This window comes from Sarcophilus harrisii, chromosome 2 (genome assembly GCF_902635505.1).
Source record: "Sarcophilus harrisii chromosome 2, mSarHar1.11, whole genome shotgun sequence".
Taxonomy (NCBI): domain Eukaryota; kingdom Metazoa; phylum Chordata; class Mammalia; order Dasyuromorphia; family Dasyuridae; genus Sarcophilus; species Sarcophilus harrisii.
In genome coordinates this window covers 619252466-619272397 of record NC_045427.1, presented here as the reverse complement: position 1 = coordinate 619272397, position 19932 = coordinate 619252466, and the positions used below count along the sequence as shown (strand labels likewise).

Genomic DNA, 19932 nt, shown 5'->3' with positions numbered 1-19932 from the left:
TGTAAAACGTCTCTTCCCCACAGATTGATGGGGATTTTTTCAACTATAAAAGGAGTAAAAACTCCTGTTTTGCCTTCAAAAGTCCATTTCGTAGGGGCAGCACTAACTTCAGCTGCTATTGATCCTCCTGCACCAGACATGTAGGTGTCTGCTTTAATCTTTGGCCAGTGACTGGGCCAGTTGGCACCTCTAATGACTGTACGATCTGCACCTGTGTCTACAAATAATTCTAATGGTAGGCCATTTATATAGATTGTGAGCATAGGTCGGTCAGCTGTTACAGCTGCTGTCCAGTATATTTCTGGATTTTGTGGTCTGGAATCAGAATCTAGGCGACTATCACCAGGTTGCTTATTAGGATTCTGTATGAGTAAACCTGATGCTACTATTTCTCCTGGGTGATGTCATACATTGTCTCCCTGTATTAGTGACTAGGATATCATCTATACATTCCCACATCAGTGTGTGGATGGACACTGTTTTATACATACAAAAAGGAGGTGAAATGGTCAAGCCCCTGCCTGGAGGCAAGGGATCCATAGGCTGGAGAGGAACAGATTTCACCTCTCCAGGGGCTCAGTTGTCTCAGCTGCATACAACTCTATTCTCCCTAATTGTAATCCCTTTCTCCCATCAGGTTGCTTCTTGGCTGATTGATTGTGTAATCCCTTTCTCCCATCATATGGCTTCCTGGCTGATTGGTCATGTCTGGGTACTGGGCTTCTAGGCACTCTCTGGGTGCACCATTGGCTGCCATCATGCCCCAAGTGTTTTTTGCCTGGGGCCCTGGGGCTGGGCCCCTCATCCCGTTTCCCTGAACCTCTCTACATTCTGAGGCCCAAGGGAAGCCTCTGTTGCATTTTGGACATGGGGTATTGGGTCTTGTTTTCCCACCCTGTTTTCTCTGTCTCTATGTCAACATTGAGCTTTCAGATGCCCTACTTTACCGCACTGATGAGTCTCTCTGGAAGTCTCTTGCCAGAAAGGACCATGTCTTCCCATGTTGGGATCTTGGGAAGTCTGCATCATAGCCTGGCTATAAAAGGCATTTGTACCCACTGTGGCACAGCGTCTTATGAGCTCCTCTAAAGAAGCATCCTTGGGCAGGCCTAGTATAATCCTTCTGCAAACCTCATTAGCATTTTCCTTAGCAAGTTTGCCTTATCAAAATGTCTGTTACTGCATTTTCACCATTAGTTCGTACGACAGCAGTCTGCAAATGTCCCACAAAGTCAGCAAAGGGTTCATTTGGCTCTTGTATTGTTTTTGTGAAGGCTTCACCTTTGTCATCTTTATTGTGGAGTGAAGCCCACGCTTTGATAGCAGCAGCAGCAGCAATTTGCTTATATGCTGCTATGGGGTAATTAATCTGTATTGAGATGTCTGCATAAGAACCTACAGACCTGTTAGTCAGTCACAGGTGATTGCAGCATGAACTGCACTTTGACTATTTTGTTGAGCTTGTATCCTACAGAGCTCACTATATTCAGAAAGATACAACAAGTTTTGTCCAGGTTCTAGGCATGTCCTTGCTATGGATTTCCAGTGACTAGGGGTTAAAATTTCATAAACCAGATTCTGTAATAACATCTTAACATAAGATGATATAGCCCTATAAAGAGTGCAAGTTTATAAAGAGTGCAAGTTTTTTTCAGGTCTTTGAGGATTTCTATATCAAAAGGAGCATATCTTCTACTTTCTTTACCTGAAGAGTTAAACTCTTCAATCACAGGATATGTTAATATTCTTAAATCAGATGTATTCTGCCCTTCCTCTTTGGCTTTAATTAGTGCCTTTTGTAATTGAGTCATAGAGGGTGGGCAGGGCTTCTTTATGGGTGGTGGTGATGGCCTCACTGCCTTTCCTCTTCTTCTCCCTCCACCCACCAAGGTGAAATTGATGGAGGGTCAGAAGATGGGGAACGTCCTAAGGGCACCTGCTCCAGTATAGGGGAGGTGAGATAAGAGGCATGGTATTCAACTTGGTCTGACTGGCCATACCCTCTCTTCTTTCTCCTCACACTTCTTTGTCCTGCTGTGCTTACAGTCCTCAAGATCTAATTCTGCAGACTTTTAGCTGCTTTATCAGTACCGTTCCCTTCCTGCTCTTTATTCTTTTTCCTTATTCTAAAATTTATGTAATTCCTTAAAGCCAATTGTATTATATTGTATATATTTCTTCAGGAATTGAATCAGGACCATTATTTTCATAATACTCAAACAGTTGCTCTCCCACTAGTTTCCACTTGTCTAGTTTAATCCTTCCTTTGAGAACCAAGGGGATATGCACGCTAATGTTTCTAAAAGTCCAAGGATCTGATCCCGACTTACCAACAAATCTTGGCTCTTCATTAACCTAACTATGCTTTCTCACATTTCCCTTGGGGTGGAGGAGGCTTTCCCCATTTCAGCTAAGAAATGAAAGTGACTACATTAGTCTTTAACAAAGTTTCCTGCTTGTGTATGTTTATACTCACCCTATTTCCAGGTCACAGGGACTTCTCCAGTGAAGTTACAGTCGTGTTAGTCAAGCTGCATGCAGGTCCTTAGTCCATGTTGGGCACCAAAATATAATGTCCGAGCTAGCTCTCTGGAGGGCCTAGGGATCAGTCAGATCCTTGGTCTTTAGGAGGAGAAGTGAAGGAGGCCAGCAAGCTGCCATGCAGCTCTTCAAAGATGGAGCCTGGAGGCTGAAGTCTTCCCTGCTGATCATACTGTGGCAGAGAGACTCTGACTCTCCCTCCGCCCTTCAATCCTTCCCTTCAATGACCTCACAACACATTCAGCAGGTGCCAATCGGGAGGAGAGCCATCACATCACCTGTCATCTAAGTAAATGTTTACAGAACCATTATCTCACATTGAGTAGGTACTTAGCCTTAAGTGCTCTGCTGTTCTGGTCAAGTAGTCCTTTTCAGAGTTCCAGCCCTCTGTAGACTGGTCAGACTTGAGTTTTAGGGAGATCTTTTAGAAGTGGAGGACAGACTGAGCCAAGCAAACCCAGGAAGCACCGAGTGCCTGGCGCAGGCCCCATTGGGGAAAACGTGGAAGGAGAGCTGGCCAGTGGTTGGGTCCTGGTGCCCTTGGAGGGAGGGAGCAGGCCAGGGTGACCTCTGGGTTCTAAAGTGGATGACTGACAGGACTGCAGTACTCTCCACAGTCAGAGAGAAAGGAAGAAGAAAGGGCTTTGGAGGGAACATGAGCTCTTCTCTGGACAGGCTGAGACATCTAGACTGGCTGTCCTAATAGACCCCCAAGGGTGGTACAAATAATCTGAGTGTCATCTGCATAGAGAAAGTTAAATCCTTAGAAACTGATGAAATCACAAGGAAAAAAGAAGAGGATGAACCTAGAGGTGCAATTATAGTTAATAGGCAATAGGCATGACCTGAATGAAGATCCACAAGAAAGTCAGAATGTGAACTCCTGGCAAATAAAAATTGTTTTCTGCAGAGAGCTCCTGCATAGCAGCTGCTTCACAAATTCTTGTGGTTGATTGGTTGATTTGAAACTGATTGAATGACTATACTCAATGAGCGTGGGTTAATGTCCCCATTGTATAGTAGTTTTAGCGGACTTGCCACATGTGTGACCTCTTCTGTTTAACATTCTTGTCAGGGATTTGGAAGAAGTTCTTGATCGGTACTGAACAAATTTACAAATAACATGAACCCAAGAATAATAGCTAATCCATGGCAATAAAAAATATACAAAAATGTTAAAAGTCTGGAATGTTGGGCTAAAACAAAATTTAGTAAGAACATGTAAAACTTGACATTAAAAAAATACTACACAATTGCAGAATGAGAGACAATTTGACTTGAAAAATAGTCCATATTAAAAATACTTTTTTTTAGCATACTGCAATAGTGTGACAGTGTTAAAAAAAAATAATTGACAGCATTAATGAATGTATAAATAACAGAGAGTTTATGGGACTGATGCACTTTTCCCTGTTCAGATCACATTAGGAGTATTGTATTCATTTGAGGAAAAACATTGTCAAACTAGAGGTGTCCAAAGAATAATGACCAACATGCTGAGAGAACTGTACACCATCATGTATAAAGATTGGTTAAAGGAAGTAGGGATGTTTATTTTGGAGAAAAGAAAACTTAGGGGAGCCATGATAGCTGTCTTTAACTATATGAAGATTTATTTTTTAAGGATTAGATTTGTTTTGCTTGGTCCCAATGAGCCCATATGTGGAAACTGTCAAATCATCAACTTCCAGTCCTTTTAAGGAATGCTACCCTAAAACAGAGTTGTTTAAAAATGGAATGGACTGCAGTATGAGATAGTTTTCCATCACTTGAGTTCCTTCAAGCAGAAGCTGTAACCATCTGTTAGAAATGTTACAAATGAGTTTCCTATTTAGGTATAGGTTGAAGGAGAGGATCTTGCAGGTCTAAGCTTTTCTACATCTAGAGTTATTTGTTTTTGTTCAAAATGGCAGGTGAAATCAAAACTGTGAGCTAACTGGGATTGTGGGGGGACATAGAGTAGTTCAGTGGTATAATTAGAAAATAGAAGACGTTACAGCTGATTTAGAAGTATTTTATATTAACCTCTCTAAATTAGACACATTGGGTCATTTACACTATCTTTCTGAGATTTCATTTTTTTCCCAGAATCAATAGCTGCTGTTATTTTACATATGTATGTATGTGATCATGTTGTTTATTTCATGTCCTTTAGACATTTCTTCTTGGTTTTTCACTTTGGCCTTGTCTGAGTTATTTATAACAATAGGGGACAGTGAGATAATAGGAAATAGCGGTATGAAAGTTGTATGGAATAATGGTTCTAGGACTGCCTTTGTGCCGCTAACACAAACGAGCTTTGTCATGAGTGAGTCAATCTAGGCTTCTCTCTAAGAGTTTGTTATAAGACAAGTTATTGATCTGCTTCACTGGAGGGAAGCTTCTACATTTAGAGTTCTAGACATGGAGAAAATAACACCAGGATCTGAACCACCAAAATCTCAATTTTCCCCTTCTCTATCAAAATAGGGGATATAGAAGACTACAACAGAAATCCACACAACTCATAATAGAACTTGGAATCAGAATAACATATTTCTCTTCTTTACCTACTTCTTGTGGGGGAAAAAAAAACTTTTTTGTCCTAATTCCCTTACAGCACCTCTTTTCTTAGCCTCTTGTAATTAGACATGTCCTGTAACCAGTCTATTGAAACGTCTCTATTAAAGGTCACCAATTACCTCCTAATGACTAGATCCAGTGTCTTGTTTTCAAGTTTTATCCATCTTGATATCTGCAGTTCTTAACACTGTTCATCACTCCTTACTCCTAGTATTGTCCCTTGGCTGCAGAGATACCAGTTTTCTGGCTATTCTCCCTCTTTTTTCAGGTCCTTCACAGGTTTCTCATCTGCTTTATGGAATTCCCTTCCATTGAAAACAAACTCTTCTTAGATGTTTCCTCTTAACATTCTTTCCATTTCTTAGCCATCATCACATTACATTATGTGAAAGATCCTTTCACATAAAGGGTTCTAGAACTTTATGTATTCTGAAGAGCAGTGGGGCTCCTGATGCAGCCCAGGATGATCTGTCATGCTTAACCATAGGAAAAAAAGCGAATGTTCAATAACAAAGAGGCATCTGGGAAATGTTTAGAAAGGAAACCAAAAGCATAGAGATTTGCTTCTCAAACACCCCCAAAATCATAAATGCAGGTGGAATAAATAAATGTAGCAATCAACAACAGCAACAGAGTGACAGCAACAAGACTAGTAAAAGGCTCCTTTCCAGATGTCTGCAGGAGACCTGTGAAAGAGAGAATCCCGTGGGAGTATAAAGTAGCAAGCTTGGGACATTGTGGAAAGAACCTCTCCGTACCCTTCCTATAGCGTGAGAAGGGGTAGGAGAGGGAGCAGAGAGGGACTTGTTGGGGTCAGATCAAGGGCTAGCCATGAGGGAAGATGACCCCTGAGGTCTAGAAAGAGAACAAATTGCCGGGGAGCGGGACAAAAGGAAAGGGGCAGAAGGGAGCTCTACCAATGAATACTCCTGGGGGAAGAGGTGGTAAATGTGATCTGGGGGACTGATGCTTGAAAAGTCTGCTCATCCTACCTTTGGGGGAGCTAGTTGGATCTCTTAGGGGCAAGTGGTCCCTGGGGGAAAGGGAGGGCATGGACCCAGGGAAGAGCATGTGTGGTACATTGAGGGAAAAGATAACTGGGGAAGAATGTAGATTAGTGGTGAACTTGCATACTCGGGGACATAGAGGAGTAAGGGAATATGGGGCAGTGATTTCTCTAACACTGCAGTAATTGGCCTTGTTCTGGGAGTGAGCACAGTGGAAAAGGAGAATCCATGAAACAGATGCTAAGGCTAGAATGGATACTTTGGAAACTTTGATTACCTGAAGAATGCAGAGAATAAAGAGAAATCAGATTATTATAGAGGTCGTGAATCAGAGGTCTAGAATAGTCATGAGAATCTTTTTTGGAAAGGGAAATCTATTGACAATGGGGAAAAGAGAGGATGAGGAGAACCATATAATCAGATGAAAACAAGAGAGAAAAAGGAAAATAAGCCTAACCCCAAAAGGAAAGGAAAAGGGATTAGGAGTGAGGAAAATAGCCAGTGGGAATAGGATTACTTTATAAAAGATTAAGGTGAAGTAATTGAAGAAACATGCTACTTATTGTATATACAGCAGAAGAAGGGATAAATCATAACTTTAAAAAAAATTAAAATTTGAGGCAAACAGGAAAATACAAACCTCTCATAACTTTAAATGTAAATGGAGCCAAACCAGTAAAACAAAAAAAGAATGACAGAGTGGATAAGGGAAGAGAAATAAGCACAAGAAAACACATTTTAAAAACAGACACAAAATAAAACTGAGGGGGTTGGAAAAAATTTACTATGCTTCTAGTGAATCAAAAAAGTCGGCATTGCAATCATACTGACAAAATAAAAACATTCAAAAAATAAAAAGGGATAAACAAGATAAACCAATATAATACTAAATTTTTATGTTCCAAATGCCTTAGTATCCACATGCACAAAAGAAACATCATCTAAGTTACAGGAAGACATTAGAAAGCAAACAAGTAAGGAGATTTCAGTCTCCCTCTCTCAGCTTTGGATAAGTCTAATAGAAAGATAAATAGGAAAATCTGGATTTAGACATAAACCTTCTCCTCCAAATTTGCCTGTTTATGCTGAAGGTCCCACCATATTTCCAGCTTATGATCCAGATTTATAATCGCAACATTATTCTAGTTTTCTCCCTCTCCTTTACCCCACATACCAGTTATTTGCCAAATCTTGCCGTTTCAGTCTTCCCAGAAGCTCTGGAATCTGACCCCTGCTCTCCATTCTCAGCACTCAAGAAATAATTGGGGAGAGCTGATGGGGTCTGAGCAAAGGGAAAGGCTCAGACCCCATCAGGTCTCCCACATTATCTCTAAAGTTCAACATAAACTCCTAAAGTGGCTTTTCCAGTCCTGTCCATTCTGGCCTCTGGCCACCTTGCTAACTCCTTAGATCATCTCCTTCCTGCACTCTGGGCTCCCGCCACGCCAGCCTTCTCTCTGATCTTCACTCCTGACATTGCCTTCCCCTCTCTGTGCCTTCACACTGTCCATCCCACACTGTCCTTTCCTCTACCTCTGAGTCCCTCTACTTTCAAGATGCGCCTTCTTTTAAAAAACAACAACAAAGCTCCAAATTAGAAGCAGATAAAGGAAAATATAAACCACTTCCTAAAAGAAGCCTTTCATGATTGGTCCCTACAACGCTCAGCCCCAGCTGCTGATGCTCTCCCTCCTGGACAGCCTTATATACAACTACATTGTAAGTGTAAATGCATGCATGTGTGTATGTGTGTGTGTGTTAACTTTATATTTATGCATGTTTCTATATGATTGTCTTCTCCATTTGGATGTAAGCTCATTTTGTATAAGGATTGTTTCTTTGTGCTGGAATCACCAATATCTGGCACACAATAGAGATTTAATAGACATGAATTGATTGACAAAAGACACATGGGCTTTTGAGCTTTCTAAGATCACAAGTCTTGGGGCATTATAGAAATTCCTGTGTTTCAATAGGACCTGACTGAACACATAGTCAAAGGAGTAGTACAAGTGGTATCTGTTCCTATCTCCTACTATAATAAAGGAAACCTTACTAGGAAAAAAAATAGCAAATAGGAAGAGAAGCAAAATTTATCTATGGATTTTTAAGCCACTTGTTCAGATAATTAGCTGCATATTAACTTCATATTTTTACACTTTTTTCCCCAGGTTTTACATAACTTAGTAGATAGTCATGAGGTGTTTTCCCTTAGTACATACTTTTAATACCGCCCCTATGTGATTCATGGAATTTTGCATGCATTTTCTTGCACCAATCAATTTTCTGCTCTGAATGTGCAAGATATATCACAGTTTTAAACCACAAATAACCTAATCAGCATCTAGATTTTGAAAATTATTTATAGTGCTTTCAAAGGTTTTTGTTCCTTTTTTATTTCTAGTCACCATGTGGATTGAAAAAATGCATTTTTTAAAAAATTGACATTTTGTAATTAAAACATTATACTCCTTGGTTGTTAGGTCAAAAGAAGAGTTCTTTCAAATGAAAGAAGATAAATTTTCTCTGGCTTCCTTTTTTTCTCCCTTTCTTCTGGTGTGACATTCATTTTCTTTTCTAACAGTATTCAAGGGAATCTCTGATTCCCCCAGGAGAGTACTGTGGCCATGGTGGAATATCATTATGAAGTGGAAAGCCAATTAGGATGCAGTATTTGTACACAGTCAGATTATCAAATCCCTGGATTAGTTTTACCATATGCTAAATGGATTTTACCTTAATGTACTGCTTATCTAAAGAGATCCAATGACAATATAATTGGAGTCTAAGAACAGGAATAATCATTACATATACTGTTCTATTTACTTTATTAATAAGCTAAAGAAAAAGTTTATTGCAACTTTTTGATAATTCAGCTGTCTCTCACAAGACTTGTATGTCCTCTGCTGCCCTATTGATTTATTTCATTTGTCCTCACCCTCAAATGCCAAGATTGGTGCTGAAGAATTCTCTGTGTCAAAAAGAAAATCACTTTCATTTCATTCTGCATATATAATCCTAGCATGTTCACTGTATATTTACTGTGTCAGAAAGTAGCTCTACCCTGCTATTATGAAGTAAACTTCCTTTATTTTTCATAATTCTAAAGTGGATTTTAGCAAATAGTAGAGATTAAAGGAGCCCATCTTTTACATTATCTTGTTCATTAATCACTGTGTAGTGAAAATGACAATTTAGATTTGCTGTTTTTAGATGAGACTTGATTTTTTGCAGATATAAAATAAATTTAAAAATGAATCAAAGATGTGTTTTGGTCCTATCAGGAAAATTCCAGGATGTTAAGGTTCATACAAACATATATATATGTATCTATATATACATATTTGCCTTTAATAATGTTGAATAGTTTTTACTATTTATTATAAATAAATCCTATTCATTTAGAGGGCCTGAGAAGCTTCCTTTATAAGACCCTCCTGGTTTTTCAGTTAATTTTGTCTAATTCTGTTTTGTTTTGCTTTGTTTTGTTGCAGGAAGGATTTTCACTCATCGATAGCAAGAAATGGCTGAAGATTGTGAGAAGGGTGGATTGTTTACTGTTTGGATCAACCATAAAGGCAAGAATTTTGCAGACAGTATCAAACAAGTTGCATACCATTTTTTTTCCTTCATGGGTAGTTTTCTTTTTGTTCTCCTTGTAATTTGTGAAATGTTGCTTTATAAAAACTCTACATTTAATTTAGGATATCTCAACCTTACTTCCGTGATTCATAAAACATCATGAAATAATGAAATGAATGAAGCAGGAGTCCATCTGGCATGGGGAAACTGCTTCACTTTTTAAATTAAGGGCTTAAATAGTCTTTTTTTTTTTTTTCCAGATCTTCCTCCATCCTCTGCAAAAATAGAAGTGAGAGAGGTTGCTTTCTTTTTACTATTTGCTTAGAGTAGTTTTCTTGCTGTTAGATGATTAAAAGTGTGTATGTGTATTTCATTTAATTTTCTCTTACATACTTTTTATTTTTTCTTTCACATTTTAAAAAATGGCCTTACCTGCTTCGCAGCTGTGCTGAATATTACAAATGCTTCTTATCAAAGGAACTTGCTGGTCAATCACTAGGATTATGTACTTGAGGAAAGATCTGTGGAAAAGTTTGCTAGCATTCACTCAGTGGCTACTATTTTAGTTCAAATGAAAGTACTAATTTTTAATAGAATCTTAGAATTGGAAGGGATCTAATTGAAAGTCATCTAACCTAGAAAACCAGGAGAAAAATTTTTACAGAATGTCTTCCTAGATTTTCCTGAAATGAATCCTTTCCTCATTTCTTATAGAACACAGTGTTCCATCACACTCACAAACCATACCTCGTCTATTCTCCCATTCACCAGCCATCCTCTCAGTTTCTGGTTCTCCACTAGCGCAATAAAAGAGCTGCAGTAAAAACATCCCTAGGCAGGGCTCCTTCAGAAAGAGACCTCATTGTGGTGTCCCTAGGCCAGAAGACCTAGGGCAGACTCTTCCAGCCCTTGGCCTTAGTTCTGAAGGGTTCCACAGAATAATGGATCAGCTCACAGCTCCCCCAGAGGGGCTTCAGTGTCCCGGTTTTCCAACATTTTCTCCAGCATTTGTCATTTTCCTTTTCTCTCATGTTAGCCAGTTGAAGTGGTACCTCAGAGTTCTTTAAACTCATCAATTGGGAAATGAATCTCATTTTTAGAAATTCATAAATGAGAGCTTTATCAGAGAAACTTGTAAAAAAAATTTACCCCACTCTCCTCAGTTAGATGACTTTCAGCTAGATCCCCAATGATGGTCCTTGTCCTTAAGGAGTTTACAATCTATTAAGGGAACACAACACACAAAAGGAAGCTGAAAGGGGCACTCCAGAGCAGGTGCTGGGGGTCAAAGCTGATGGAATCTCAGTTAAAGTGCAATGGATGGAAGAAGACCAAGAACTAAAATGAGGGGACGGGATCCAGACTTGTAGGAGAGCTAGAGGAAGAGCTGTTGGGGAGATCACTTCCCTTTTTGAGCCATAGAGCATTCCTTTTTCATCCTTGTCCAATCCCCTTTTTCACTTTGTGGCTAAATAAATGTCCCACGGTGACACCTGTGCCTGCTTTCACTCATTTTCTAAGCACAACTATTGTCCTGGGTTTGCCTCCTCCCAGGGCGTTGGGCTGTTCGTCTCCGATGTGATTTGGTAGTTTGGCCTTTTTTTAGTAAATTATTAGCACAAATTGCACTAGCATCATGTATTACCTTACTGCTTCTGTAAGGTAAAGATAAAATGTTAAAAGTTGAATGAACCATTGGGCTAATAAACTGCCCTATTTGCCAAGATTCCTCCAGGATGTCCTAATGGCCTAAAGTATTGACGTAGTCTGGTGTGCAGGCCTCTCAAACTCAGCCTGTCTCAAACACCTCATTATCTATACCTCCAAGCCTCCTTTGTCCTAAAACTTCTCAGTTTCTGTAGAAACCCCTGCTTTTCAGTTCCTCAGATCCACAACTTCAGTCTTCCTTAGCACCCCACTCTTTCACCTTACAAATCCAAATGCTGCCAAACTGGATCTACTCTAACTCTACGTCTCCTACGTTCACTCCTTCTCTTCACAGACATGGCTGTTACCCCATTATCTAAACGGCTCCAAGTCTCCTCTTTGGTTTTCCATTTCTCCAGGCCCTGCTTTCTCCCAGCCATTCTCCACAAGGCCACCAGAGTGAGCTAAAAGCACTCACCTTTTCTCCATTCTCTCTCATGCAGTCACAGAAGTTGGATTACAAGGGCCCTCAGGAGCCATAAACTTATTTCCCAAAGTAAATCTCCAATAATGGAGCTGCTGCACGACTTGCTTGCTTGCTTCCTGTTGGGCACTGAAAAGCCTTCCCAGCCAGGACTCAGCCCGCTTGTCCAGCTGTTACACATTCCTCTCCTTTGTCTGTACAGCCCAGACAAGCAGCCTCTTCACAGCCAGGCCTCCATGTCCTGTCTTTTCACTGGGCATCTTCTCCCTTCTCTTTGCCACCTCTCAGACTCCCTGGGAAACATCTCTTCACATGAGGCCTTTGCTGGCCCTTCCAGCAGAGCAGCAGGTGCCTCTTCTTGCCTCATTAGTTTCCACTCATGTACTTTGTACGTACTTTTTTACCTGGGGTGCCCCATGACAAGCTGACATGTTGAAATATGAAGACTTCTAGTTTACAGATTGTTCCTCCCCAGCCTCCAACAGAATATTTTTTAAGGGTAGATGACTTTTCATTTTGGTTTTTGTACCCTGAGCACCAAGTTCAGTGACTGGCATATAGTAGGGACTTAATACATTTCTGATTGACTGATAGGCAGATGTCTTATTCCTGTTGACTTTTCCACTTTCCTGGAATTAGAAGCATTGGAAGTCAGTCTCCAAAGCAAACATAAAACATTGTTTACTTTTTGAAAAATGTGTGGACATGATTGAGCAGCACATTGTCAATGTGTAACATTTTCCAACTAGCTGATGATGGAGACAGTAGCTGTGGCCCTAAAGGGAAATAAAGTTGTGGTTCTACCAAAGCCTTTAACAGGCGTAAGAGTCCCTGATCATGGGCCATGTTTCACAAGAATATGACGCTCCCACAGTTATGATTCTCCTTCTCTGTTCCCTTATTTCCCTGGGTCACCAATCAACAGTTTTCCATTTAGGAGTGATAAAACAGGTTGTCCAAACTTGCCTTTTTTTTCCTATACAGGATAAGAGTCGTATGTTCCGTGTGCAGTTTGGAGGTGACTCGAAAGAGCAGGCCCTGGAAAACTGCTGCCGTTGTGTAGAAAAGCTTGAGCAGTACATCACCATCCAGGTTCCCGATGAGCTCAGCCAGGAGCTGCAGCCAGGCCCTAGCTCGCTGGCAGCCACACAAAGTCAAGCGAAGGACACAGAGCAGAGCGGGACGCTGCACCGGGGAGTAAGTAGGCTGCTCTCTAAGGAAGCCCTGAGAGAAAGCTTCATGACTTCAAATGTAAACAAGCTCATGGGAGCTCAGAGCTTTCTCTGCAAGGGGGCTCTGAGACCATCCCATCCAGAGAGGCCCAGGGAGCTGGCTGACCTGGGTAGAGCCAGAGAGAGAGGAAGAGACAATATGGGGAAGGGATAGAGAAGTCTGGGACTGCAGACTAGTGTCCTTTCCATTAGAAATCTGCATAATCTAACAAGCACAATCTTACCTAAGAAATAACCAAACACCCCCCTCTCCAGAGGGTTGGCTGCTCCTGTGTTCAGGATCCCAGTGGTCACTCTGTGGGGGGCTGAACTCCCGAAAACCAGCTCACAAGCTCCCACCAGGGCGCCATTTGTCCCTCACTAGTCAGTCGCAATAGAGGAAGTTACAGAGCAAACCCCTCATTATCAGGAACACTCTCTCCCAGAAAAACTTAAGTGTCAGATGAAAAATGGTCACAAATCCAGGTCCAGCAGTTGGGAGGCACCCGTGGGAGTTAGGGACCAAAGCCAAGGTCAATTCCAGAAAAGGGGGTTCTGTAGGGTGTAGTATCTGGATTGGATGTGTACCTGTGTGAGCTGGCTGCTAGTGGGGGTGCCCCAGGGAGTCATGTGGTGGTTGGGCCAGCTTCTGGCCAGGTACCTTGGTTGCTGGATGGGATGGGGCCAATGGTTCCCTGGTGCCTGCTAATGCCAGACAGACTCTGCTGTTCCTGGACTGGCTAATGGATGAAGGCTAGTTCTTCCTTAGGCAGCTAGTCTAGCCTTTTTCCACCATCCACTGGCTTATATGGTACTTTGGAGTGCCTTCAGCAAGGAAGGGCAGTGACCCCCAGCTCAGGATCAGAAGATTCCCTCACAACCCTAGTTCTGCAGCAGTTTGTACCTCTAGGTTGGAGAAGGGAGGAAGCTTGTCTTTCCTAGGCAACAAATTCTTCCAAGCCAAAAAGCAGAACTCGGGAAGCCACCGCATGCTGCCTTAGGGGGGAGTGAGACATTCTGGGCCCTCTAGCCAGGTAATGAAGTCCCTCAAGCCTCTTGCTCTTTTCAGGATAGGAAAAGTCGGTTTGCCTCTGGAGACTTTTCCTCTTTACTCTTCCATGATTGTCTTCTAGCTCTTACAACTTTTGGGATTGTCTTGTTATAAAAGGTTTTTGTACAGAAGAGGAACAAATATGTGCCCAACACTGCTCTGTGGCAAGTGTGGGAAGGCAGTGACTGGGGCCTAAAATGGCCTTGTGGCTGTAGGAAATATGGGGGAGAAGGCACAGGCAGAATACTAAGGCCCCCGGATTGGGGGGGGTAGGGGCAGTGAGGAGGAAGTGAGGGCCTTCCGTCTGACCCAATAGGCCAGGAAGCCCAGCCCAGCCACTCCATTAGAATGTGAGCTCCTCTAGGCCAGAACTTGTTTTCACCTCTTAGATCTCTGTCCTTAGGGCCTCAGTCACGAGTTCCAGTGCCATGGACTAAGAATAGGTGTGCAAAAAAGAGAAAAGATGTTGATTTTGGCCATGTTGACTTTGAGGTAAGAGGGTGACATCCTCAGAGACCTGACCACACATGAGAGAAAAGGTTTGGGCAGTAGCTAAAACACTGGGAGTGAATGAATTTTCCAAAAGAGAAAAAGGGCATTGTGGAAATGTATGTCGAGTTAAAAAGATAACTCAGAAAAGCTATTAGAGTAAGACAGACCAAGTATGAAGTTTCTGAAATTGGTAGAGGGTACGATGATGTACTTTGCTTTCAGAAAGAATTATCAAATAATTGCCAGACTAACTGGGAGGGAACTCTCATCAACCCTCATGGTCTATCCCCCAACCTCTGAATGTCTTCAAACAAAACAATCTTTTGAGATTTTAGCCAGGTGCAATCCTTCTAGCTCTGGACCCCTCCTGAGTGCCCACCTACCTTTCCTGCTTGGGTCTCCCTGAAAAGCTCCCAAGAGTACATTTCCCATATAAAAGATCTGCTTATGATGATCTTTGCCAAGTTCTCTTCAGGACTTGGCCCATTGTGAAGTTTTCTCTCTTTCTCTTACCCCCCACCCCCACCCCTTCCCCAATAGTGCCTTCCCTCTAATGGTGCCATTCTCCTTACTCTAGCTAACTCTAGTCAGTCTAAGCTGCCAGACCATGGCCTTCTCCTACCTCCCAGAATATTGCCTTTCTCCTGGTTCATTGCGAGTTCCCCAGAAGGAACTTATATTTTTCTTTAGTCTAACTATATACTCTCTTCCCAGCTGTTATTTCACATTTAGAATAGACACCATTCCTGGTGTCTGTTATCTCTTCATTTTGTCTACAAGCCTTTCCCCTAAATAAATCTTTTTGTCTAAGAGAATGGCCATTTGTCACATGTTCATCTTGAACTAGGTATTGCTACCCTGAGCACTTCAATTAGACTATAGAACTGGGTATGGGGAAAAACCAGTTACATTTGGTGATGCTGTGGTCTTTGGTGATATGTCAGTCTCATGGTGCTGTGGAAGCTCAAGTACAAGGGAATGAAGAGAGAATTGAGCAACAAAGAAGTTGAGACTTAACAGTGAAGAGATCTGAGAAGTCAGAATTCAGCCAGTTTAGGAGAATACAAGAAAATGGAGATTACTGTAGAGATGGCTTCCCTAAGGAGTTGGGCTACAGAGAGCTCTAGGACAATGGACTTTGAGGCTATGCTTGAGGCGCAGATCTGCATGGGGGCCAGGAGTTGAACCCAGAATAAAGAGTGAGTTTCCTATATTGGAGCTACAGGTCTGTCTATAACAACTTATTTTAAGATGGTAGAAAAGTAAATGATTTCACAAATCCCTGTTCTTCTTTCTTTGATCTTTTTGGGATATAGACTTGAAATATCATTGGATTGGTAATTAAAGCACTGTTTCAGAGTAAACATGTTTGTGAAAAACACACATATGAAGTGCACTATTAAAATGATGAAATGGAACCTTAAGCAAAACCAAAGAACATTATCACTCATGCCTGAGATAACCTAGGACAATCATATCCACTCCCTTGTTTCAAATGATTCCACTTCCTGCACTTCTGATCAGTGTCTGATTCATAAATTGCATCCAAGGGACTGCTAGATGATGCAGTGGATAGAAGGGTGGGCAGGAAGTCAAGAAGACCTGAATTCAAATCTAGCCTCAGACACTTAACACTTGTTGTGTGACCCCAATTGCTTGAGGGGAAAAGATTTGCATACAGATGTTCCTGGAAGTTTGGTAGGCAGGGGAGTGACTTTTGGCCTGTCAGAAACTGAGTCCTATCAAATACAGGTCAATTCTTTTATACTCACTTCTTGCTACCTAACACAGTTAAAGAGATCCACGTCATTTGATTTAGAAGTTTCACTTTTGTAAACAGGTGTTAATAAAATTATTAATAGTATAATAGGTTCCACCTATATTTTGAAATATTATCTTTTAACATTTTGGACAATTGCATTTTTTTCTTGGATGTTTAAAAAACCAACATTTTAAGCATATTCCATTCCTCTTGTCATTTAATTTTTTAAAATGCATATTCTTTTATTCCAGTTACATCTGAATTTAAAGCAGCATTATGCTTCTTCCTACACCTTTCCAAATGGAAGGATAACAATGATACAACTAGCACAGGTAGAGTCTACTTTTGTGATCAATATTTGATAAGGCTGATTTTTTTTTGGCTAACCCTGTGGTTCTTAATTTATATTTCACTTAGGAGTTTTGTGTATAGTGATACAAATAAGTAAACTTGAAATCATATAGAAGGAAGATTAGAGTAAAAGAGAATCCAGGGATCATTTTCTTTATTCTTGGTACAAGATTAAACAAGCTAGTACATGGTATAAGAAATTGTTTTCACAAGTAAATAAAAATAGGAAGAGTGATTTGATAGCAAGAACCAGAAGAAGCCTTTTAATGTGTGAGATAAAAACTTGAGCCACTACTTTCTCAGGTGACTGAGGGGAATAGCCTCAATTTAATTTTGATAATGAAATTTTGGAGCTATTTTAGAGAAAAGACCGAAAACCAATTTGGGGGCAGAGACAGATCGTTTTCAGATTCGAGGGCAAGTCTTCACTGCTAAGTGGCCTTCATTCTCACCAGCTCAGTATGGAAAAAGAGGCGGGAAATGTGAGAGAATTCAGTCTTGGTGCAACAGACCTGCTTTCTCAAGAGAAGCTCACCTGAAATGCTGCTTCGGTATGCTTTTTTTTCTCCTTGCAGATGTGGTTTTTGCTTGAGAGGATTTCCAGATTGTAGACTTATTTCAAACACATGAGCTTTTTGGACATTCACAACAAGTTTTTACTTTCAAAACACTCAAAATAAATATTTAGCCAAAATTTGGTGGTTGAATTAATCCCATTTTTAATTAAAAAAAAAAAAAACAAAAAAAACTAAACCCCTGACAAGCAGAGATTGGATATGCTTTGCCTGGGTATATCACTGCAGTGACAGAAAATTCAATATGTCAAAGAAATTCCATTCATTCCATATGCCATATTCTTCACACAACAGATATTTTAAATCATGCCTTAGGCAGTGCGGTTCAGCCAAAAGGGGGAAAAGAGGCGACTAGGGAAAGAAGAGCACAAGTTAAAAGGGAACTCAAAAGTCACCTAGCCCAGTCCACCTAATGCAGCAGCTCCCTAGGATTAATTGAGCCTCTTCTTAAACATCAGTGGTCATAGGAATCACCTTTCCCATTGGAGTATTGTTTTTTTGTTAGAGGGGAGAGAGCATGAGAGCATTTAGGGCTAAAAAAGCATTTTGGGGGTACCATAAATATTATGGCTATTCCTACTCTGGGCTACCCACATAGGTTACGGAAATAGAAAATAGACAGCAAAGGATTAAAAAGAAGATTCCTCAGAAAACATTGGGGTTTGCTGAAGTCCTGACTTAACAGGTTTCTAGAACCAGCTTAAAAGTTCTTGATTCTGTCTATTAAGTTGACCTATCCTAATCTAAATTACTTTTTTTTTTGTGTGTATGTCTTCTTGGATTATGTGGGGTGTGTTAACCAAAACAAAACAATCCTTTTGATCAAAGGAGGATTTCCCCTTTTCTGGCTCTGGGCATATTCTGGCCTCTGCCAGACTGATTATTCTTGTTTATGAATGAATTACTTCCATGAAATTCAGGCATTAAAATTTAAATTTAACAGCTAATAATGACCACCTCGCCCCCTCGCCCAGTGTCATGTTATCATTTCTTTCTGACTGCAATCCAAGAACATTTCCATTTTTCAATCCTCTCTAATATAATGAAAAATTTCTCTTTCTTTAGCTCAGGTCTACACCTCCTCAGGTCAAAGTAATCTCTCCTCAAGTCTGATGAAGCCATAATTTATTTATTCTAGTATCCCTGTAGATGCAAACAACTCTCTCATACATTAGCCAGTCATATTCATCCATATTTCCCCAGAAATCCTCTGGCGAACAGTAATCCATTTCACTGGAATTCATGTTCTTTTACACCTTACTGGCCTTCCACTAATTATTTCTCATTTGTACTATTTAATCATCATTACTCTCTCTTCTCAGAAAAAAATGATAGGAAGTAAGAAGTCCCCTAAGTTGCCAAAGCAACAGCTTTATGACAAGCATCAAAATGATGAGATATTGACATTGGTAAAATAATCTCATGTGAAGGGAGGGATAAGGTACTTGAAGGTTTTATAGATGAGGATGTTGAGTTTTAGAAGTTTGGGGACTTGGTGTCCTCTTGGACACCTGTAGGAAAACCTCTATCTTCAAGCCCAGTGGTACCAAACAAACTATTAACCAGCTGATGACAGATAATGCACTTTAAAATCCTGTCATCTGCATAAGCAAGTAATGATCAATTTACTGTGTGTTTTCATATATGTCCCTGGTGGGTGCTATAAAAGGTTTAATCTAGGGTTTGGAACTTAAAAAAAATTCTGATGGAGCCACACTTTGGTATAAAAGGTTTCTTTTGCCTATGACACTTATGACTTTAAACACGTCCTAGGAAAGGGATCCCCGCCCTCCTTTCATCATACTGCCAAAGAAGTCTATAAAACAAAGGTTAAGCACCCCTCATTTAATTTTTAATCCAATACTATTTGAGATTTTCTTAACATTCAAGAAAATTATGTGGTGATGCTATTAACTATTTTAAGTGAATATTTATTTGAAGTACGGTCAGTCCTGCCATAACATGACATGTGTTCCTAAAAACCACCTTGTTATGCCAAATCATTCAGTAAAAACCGGGGTTAGTTAACACAACACTCAAAAAAACATTGTCGGTGACTTTTAAAGAAGAGAACCAAATAAAAACAGTAGCACAGTTTTATACATATTAAATGGTTAAGAAATACACAAATATTAATTAACAATAGCGAATGGCAGTGTCCATGGCCTCAGGCTGCTGTTCAATGCCCCAGCTCCCACAGGGCCTGGATTGGCAAAGTCAAGTCATTGCGGCAGAAAGGGTGGTCTTGATGAGCAGAAATTCCTGGGGCCATGCTGGAAGATGGATGGGGTAAGGGGTAGGATTGGACCAGTCCTCCTTAGCCCACAGCTCCTTCTGCACCAGAAGATACACAATAAAAATGGCACTTGACCTTGAAAAAAGACCTGAAGTTTGTGGAAGTAGTGTAGTTTTCTGTGTTCTCTTGCTGTTTCTCACTGATGAAATTGCTTACAAGCAAACACAAATTTCACATTATGCTGATAGTCCCTATTATATCAATCATGTTGGAACAAATTAATAAGAATTTTCAGAATAAGTGTTAGAACAGAACTGACTTTATAGTACACTTTTATAGATAGATAAATCTTTGCCAGATGTTACATAATCAGCCTGTTGTTCAAAAAGGTCAAAGAAAGAATCCCAAGACTGCATTAGGTGGTTTCTAAA

General features: G+C 40.5%; 1 protein-coding gene across 4 annotated transcripts in view; it reads left to right on the top strand.

The window, feature by feature from the left end:
- The window catches only part of REC114 (REC114 meiotic recombination protein), a 97328-nt gene that overhangs the window by 76144 nt on the left and 1252 nt on the right, over positions 1-19932 (top strand). Inside the window, exons 3-6 of one of the 4 annotated variants that reach the window (XM_031956648.1) lie at positions 9605-9688; positions 12808-13020; positions 16591-16671; positions 17146-17241. In XM_031956648.1, the coding sequence (XP_031812508.1) occupies positions 9605-9688; positions 12808-13020; positions 16591-16671; positions 17146-17229 (462 nt within the window). In that variant the 3' untranslated portion in view covers positions 17230-17241. Of the gene's footprint in view, positions 1-9604; positions 9689-12807; positions 13021-16590; positions 16672-17052; positions 17242-19932 lie in introns of all 4 variants that reach the window. The other 3 variants (XM_031956646.1, XM_031956647.1, XM_031956649.1) reach the window with 3 other exon arrangements.